The sequence below is a fragment of the Manihot esculenta genome, chromosome 4 (genome assembly GCF_001659605.2).
Source record: "Manihot esculenta cultivar AM560-2 chromosome 4, M.esculenta_v8, whole genome shotgun sequence".
Lineage (NCBI taxonomy): Eukaryota > Viridiplantae > Streptophyta > Magnoliopsida > Malpighiales > Euphorbiaceae > Manihot > Manihot esculenta.
In genome coordinates this window covers 27,649,484-27,656,445 of record NC_035164.2, presented here as the reverse complement: position 1 = coordinate 27,656,445, position 6,962 = coordinate 27,649,484, and the positions used below count along the sequence as shown (strand labels likewise).

Below are 6,962 nucleotides of genomic sequence, written 5' to 3'. Positions count from 1 at the left end.
ATAAAGTTGAAAATAAAAATTTCACCGTTTAAGAATCAATTATATATTTTAATTTTTTTTTAAATATTTTTATAATTTTATAAAAATTTTTTTATTATAAATAGTATTTTCTTAACTATTTAAAAGTTATTTTTTAATTTTTTAAAAATTTTAATAAAATTTTTCAATTTTTAATCTCTCATTTCTTATATATCATTTAACCAAATATTATTAATCAAAACTACCGGTTTAATCAATCTTTTATCATACATTTTATACTCACCTGCCGTTTTCTCGAATTTTTTACAATGAAAAAGCAAAATTTAGCAAAACTCGAATTCAGAAGTAGAAATCAATAGAATTTGAAAGTATGGGCCCAAAGTCCAATAAAGAGGGCCCAAAAATAAATAATTGGCTTGGGCCACGATCGTTATTTTGAACAAATGCAAACGACGTCGGCGGGGTGACGATAGTTTGCGCTGCGCATCAGTGCAGTGGCTTGCCGCCTAAGTCGAGCAGTTCCTTTCTCCTCTATACCAAAAGCAAACAAAGACCAGATCGCGCAGCAAAGGAACTCTCAGAGGCTTAAACTGAAATGGCTCGATACGATCGCGCAATTACCGTGTTCTCGCCGGATGGACATTTGTTTCAAGTAGAATACGCTCTCGAAGCCGTCCGCAAGGGAAACGCTGCCGTAGGTGTTCGCGGCACCGATGTCGTCGTTCTCGGTGTTGAGAAGAAATCTACTGCCAAACTTCAAGACTCTAGGTAATGTGTATATGCACCTTTATGTATGTTAGTTTGAAGGAGTTCTGCGTTACGGTAATTGCTGGTTGGAATTTTCTGTAGACTAATGGTGATGTGAGGGTTGGTTATTATTAATTTTTCTTTTATCCTTTTGTTTGTCCTTATTTTTGAATAAGTGGAGTTCATAATGACATTGGAGAATTTTTTTGATATGGGCATTATGATGCTTGGGTAGCGAGCCAACGATTTTTTGTATACTGTTTGTGTATATGTTCTACACTCTTGGAAACTCAGATTAATTGCATTGGGATGTACTGTCATAGTGTCATTTGAATATCATTGAGGAAAAGTCAAGAGATTGGAGATTGAGTTGGATTGAACTGAGCACATTGATTGTAGACGAGCAATGCATTTTATGGAAGATTGAGCATCTTGGAGTGAATAGATAAAGGTACATGACTGAATTAGGATGACATATTTGAGCTGAGAAATGATTTACTAGCTCCCGAAGTGGAATAGAGGGAATGGTATCTATATAATCGACACCAACTAGTTTGTGATTAAGATTCAGTTGAGTTTAGCATAATATTTTTTCATTTTAATTTTGAGTTAATACCTTAAGTGCAATTTGTTCACAGATGAAATCAGGAATGAACCCATAGTTTCTTCCTTGAACTCATAATTATTTTGTATTAGTAACCTCACCTAAAATTAAGGACAATAGCTTCACATTGACTATTTTTTCTTTCTAAGGTGATGTCTCAACTTTTGGCCCTTTTTTTACAGATCCTTATTTATGTCTTGTCATTATTATATTACCTTTTGTTTTTTACTATTTTTTCTTGCAGTTGTTAGCATGCTTTGTCCATGCTTGAGGGAACCCATAATTTTGTATATGATAATATTGAGACTCTAGTGCTATACTTCATTGGCATATCCTTGTAGGTGTTATGTATTTTTAGTACGCATCATTATCAGTTCAAGTTTTATGTAATTTTTAGTACGCATCATTATCTGTTCAAGTTCAACTTCACCATCTTGTTGGCTGCTTTTTTCTGCAGAACGGTGAGGAAAATTGTTTCTTTGGATGATCACGTAGCACTAGTATGTGCTGGGTTGAAAGCAGATGCACGTGTTTTGGTCAATAGGGCTCGCATTGAGTGTCAAAGCCATAGGCTTACTGTTGAGGATCCTGTAACTGTTGAATATATTACTCGGTACATTGCTGGTCTACAACAGAAGTATACACAAAGTGGTGGGGTGAGACCATTTGGTCTTTCAACCTTGATTGTTGGTTTTGATCCATATACTGGTGTCCCATCTCTGTACCAGACAGATCCATCGGGAGCATTTTCAGCATGGAAAGCCAATGCTACCGGGAGAAATTCAAATTCAATGCGGGAGTTCCTAGAAAAGAATTATAAAGAAACATCTGGGCAAGAAACCGTGAAATTAGCAATTCGTGCTTTGCTGGAAGTAAGTTAATGCTTATATCTATGTATGCTATTGCCAATTCTGTATGCCACAAATTGCCTGAACTGTCATATTCTTCATTGGAATGTGACCTCTTGATTGAAGTTGCATTTGATGTGTTCCACTTTAGTTTATGAATATGAGGCAATGCCTGATGGAATGGCTTGATCATATGCAGTTGACTTTTAAAGTATTTGTAGTTTGATATGGATAAGCTAATGATCAATTTGCCATTGATTATGAGGTGTTATCATATATTGTTGGTGAGTTGCTTTTTAACTTAGCTGCATATGTGAATGGGTGTAATGAAGAGTTATAGGGACTTGTATAAACTGTGGTATGCTTTGACTATGTTCTATTCAATAATCTATGATATTCCGACTCTTTATTTTGCCATGCCATACCCGTGTTGACATCATGGGATACGATATGGATTATGTGTCCAACACATATTCATGCACTCGAATACTTGAGTGATATATTCATACATAGTTAATTGAGCATAATTTTTTGTCAAGATGAAGAGCATGGGTTAAGATAAAAATAGTTATTTGGTTGTATTTTTCGATAATTCTATTGTATTTGATTATCTATTTAGACTATAATAATTACTATATAACTTTATTTTTTTTATTCTAGTTTATCTTATATAACATAACGTATCCAAATATCCATGTCTGAACTAAGTTGGTGATCTAAACTTAGATCCATATCCTGTATTTTGCATCTAGAAAGTTGACAAGTCAGACATAGGGATATGCAACCATTTTTGACACCCGTATCTGAGTCTAAGTGACGTAGTCTGTAATTGTTTTGTCCTTACTGCTTTTGATCACCATCTTAGTTCATTATGATGGATGTTTTTTGTGTCTATTCTATTAATCTTGTTGGCCTAATTATGGAATGGATTATGGAATGCATAAAATGCTAAAATTTACAGAAAGGAAATTTGGGAGAAGTTTCCACATCTGGAGTAGCTAGTGTTGTTGGCCTAATTAGCTGCACCTGCACCTGCACCTGCACCATGGCTTATGCTGGTTCACGGTGTATTTGCTTTACATGGCAGCTTCAGGTTGTTTGTGTCTTACGTCTTATTTTATGGTTATCCTTATTAGTTCATATTTAGGAACAGATCTGTGAGTAGTAAGGATAAACAAAGCTCATGATATTGTTTATTTTTTATTTATGGCGGGTTTCCCTTTGTCTATGTTAGATACCATGAGACTGCTACTTGGTCTCATGAGTTTCAATTTGTAATGTCCTTTCTAACATTTCCTATGCTCTTATCTTATGTTTCTGTTGGCTTAGTCTATCCTCGCTCTCTCCCTCCAAGCTGAGGCCCCTGTGGCTGTTTCTTTCTGTTCAGTTACTTTGGTCAGCAGAGATTCTTTTATTTGTTTTTGCCAATTCTGCTTATTCATCTTTTCTTTGAACTACTTTATTTGTAATCCAATTGATACAAGTGCACAATTTCTCTGGTTGGGAGCATTCTGTTAAGGTATCGCGCCTTAACTGAGTGAAGAAAGAGAGAAAGAAGGTAGGAAGAAGAAGAAGAAGAGAAGAGAATGAGAAAACAAGGAGAGAAGCAAGAAGAGAATTAGAGTCGAGAAAGAGGAGATTGGGAAAGAGAAGAGAGAAAGTATTTCATTATTGGTCTTCTGAATGAATACAACAGGTTCTCACTTCCCTATATATCAATTAAGCTGACTAGCTCTCTCAATAGCTGTCTAACTAACAGGAACAGAACAGAAACAGAACTAACAAACTTTTAACTGCATTCCCTTTACATTCCTGCCATTCTGTTTCTTATATCTCCTCCTTCTAAGGCTTTTATTTGTGACATGTTCCTGGTGCCTCTACCCAGAACTGAATTTTCTATTTGAACAAAATCTTGCCATTTGATTGAGTGGGTTTCAGTATGCCCTGTATAAGTCAATTTGTGAATGGGTATTATATGAATATCTGGCAATGCAGCATCATCCAACCATCCTTCATTTTGTTTTAGAAAGTCTAATGCATTGGTTGTTGAAGGTTCCCTCCTCCTTGTGTATAGTTCTTCCTGTAAAACTAGTGTGTTTGTTGAAGAACATCTTTGATCTCCTGAGGTGGTCATGTATGTATAGAACTTTAAGCGGATAACTATAAAATGTTGTTGGGCATCTGGCAAAGATGAATAATGATCAAATAACCATTGAATAAATTCTTTTAAATTTTAAGTGTTGAGGAACTACCTTTAGCACGTCACTTGGTATAAACTCAAAATGTTCTCTATGGGGCAGAACTCAAACCATAAACCAGGTTATCTGAGGTAAGAACTCTTCTTTGCTGATTAAATGCTGACTGCAAAGTGACCAGCAGATAAACTGTGACAAGCTGTGGTTATCCTAATGTGTACTCTGGACCTATCAGAACAACTGTTCATATAAGCAATTGATTTTTTTTCCCTAAATTTGTTATCCTGGAATTCTAGATATTTTAGCTCATTTTCTGTATCATTTCCATGAATAACTAGTGGGGCATTTCTTTCATGGAGCATTTGGACCTGTGTTAAGATGAACCACAATCATATCACAGGCTTTTCTGAATTTTGAGAGTAATCACCTGTAGCTTCTTATTGCATAGCAGAACACAAGTCTAAAGATGCAAACCATGGGCCATCTGAGGTCAAAGCTTATATTTGTGCTAGTTTGTAAGGGAAAGCTATTAAGAAGCAATTGATCATACTAGCAAGATGCATTTAATCTAACTTATACTTGCCTTTAATCTAGATCAAGTAATTGTAAGGGTTTTCCCTTTCCTTTTTCCAATGTGTTTGAGCTATTTTAATTAAGCTGCCTCAAGACTAAAGTGGAAAGGGAAAAAATTACCAGTAACAAGGATCTAAAATAGAAAAGAAGGAAGCAGAAAAATTGTCATCTACTAAGATTTAAGTGGCAACTTGATTCTAAAATAGGTTTGGGTAAATTTCAATTTGATTGATGGACAGACCCTTGCTATTTTGTTTGTTTACAAGTATTTTGACTCTACCATTGAAAATTGAAATTGGATATATTCTCCTATTAGGACATAAAAGGTATGCTAGCAGCTGAAGAACAGTTGCCTGCTCGATAAATGAACGAATAACCAAGTGCCAGACGTGCAGTCGAGCATTAAATGAATTTTATGATGATCTAGTTGATGAATTTTGTGTTTGTTTATGCTTTCTCCGCATCACATAAAAAGTTTGTTTAATTTGTGGGTAAAACATGATGGAGATTTATTTTGTGCAATGTTGCATCAGGTGAAAATCTAACTGAAAATGGAGTGTAGTTGGCTAGTTGCTTGCAACTTCTGTTAATGTATGGTTTGCCTATCTATTAGTTTAGCATCAATGAACACTAGTGGAAGCGGTTTATGTGTAGGTGACTTATTTCTGAATTAACTACGAATTTTTGTTTTGCTAATGCTAGATTATCATCTATCCAGGCTAGGTATGTGCAACTTCTCTTATGCTTTAGGTCTGCAATTTTAAGTTTGTAATTGAAAAAGATTGTCAAAGAAAAAAGAGTGAATTTTTTGGACTGTATTATTATATGTTTGGTGTTTTTTCTTATTAGGTTGTTGAGAGTGGGGGGAAGAACATAGAAATAGCTGTGATGACAAAAGAGCATGGCCTTCGACAGCTTGAAGAAGCAGAGATTGATGCAATTGTTGCTGAGATAGAAGCAGAGAAAGCAGCAGCAGAGGCTGCAAAGAAAGCTCCATCAAAGGAAACCTAGAGCTACTGCAGTTCTAATTTATCATCTTGTACTGAATGATTAATTTCCTTGTTAAAGCAATACCTTATTTCATGATTAAAGTGTAGCGTTTCTCTCTCTCTTATGATTGCTGTTTTGATTAATCTGTTAATATATTGGATGTTATGGGTATTGCTTTATTTATTGAAATGGTTGCTTAGTTTGGAACCTGAATGCTTTTGTTGTTGATTTTTTTTGTGTTTTTGACATTTGGTAACAAACCTGAAGGCTTATTCAACGAAGTAATAATTGAAAGTTGAAATCTCTATGATGGTATGAGGCCGAGGCCAGTCCCCTCACAAGATGCGAGTGTAGGTAAGATTAGGTAGATTATAGGCATAATTGAAAATGTTGACGTTTCTTGAAGAACTTGGTTTCTACTGAATTCAGTGGGTAGGAGAAGGTGAATTTGCAGTTTTAGTTATGATATTGCAGTAGTAGTAACTGATCTCCCTGCGGCTGCATTGGCCAGTTAGATTTCTTCCAGATCAGAAATCACCTAAAAGGTCGGTGGGATTCCTCATCTGTGCCTTAGCTGTTAACCCCCCCTCATAATTTCTTTCTTTTGTATCATTGTTTTTGTCCAAAGGCTCACCAGTTTTTACCAGCAAACCATTTGTCTGCAAATCATTCCAATATCCTTATTGTTTGTAAAATGTTTGTAAGATATGAAAATGAACAATGTAAAATGGACTAATTTAATGAATTGAAGCATATGGTATTGAAACGTTGAAGCCATTTCTCCAATTAAGAAAACAAAAGAAAAGAAAAGCAGTTGTTTGAAAGTGCAGCAAACAAACGAAAAGGTCATGAGACGATACCTCGTTGACATGATTTGTTCGCGTAAATGAATGAATTTTAGTAGAATTATGTAAAAAATTTTATTATTTAAAATAAAAAATGAAAATTAAAAAAAAATCTTTTATTTCAAATAAAAATTTTATTAAAAAAGAAATCATTAAATTCTTACGAATTGTTGATTTAAAG

At 34.7% G+C, this 6,962-nt stretch overlaps 1 protein-coding gene across 1 annotated transcript; it reads left to right on the top strand.

The window, feature by feature from the left end:
- The first annotated feature begins 436 nt into the window (after positions 1 to 436).
- Positions 437 to 6,149, top strand: LOC110613964 (proteasome subunit alpha type-7). The gene is made up of 3 exons (XM_021755405.2): positions 437 to 747; positions 1,788 to 2,202; positions 5,796 to 6,149. Exons 1-3 carry the CDS (start codon positions 575 to 577, stop codon positions 5,955 to 5,957), a joined length of 750 nt encoding a protein of 249 aa, XP_021611097.1. The 5' UTR covers positions 437 to 574; the 3' UTR covers positions 5,958 to 6,149.
- Positions 6,150 to 6,962: the final 813 nt, after the last annotated feature.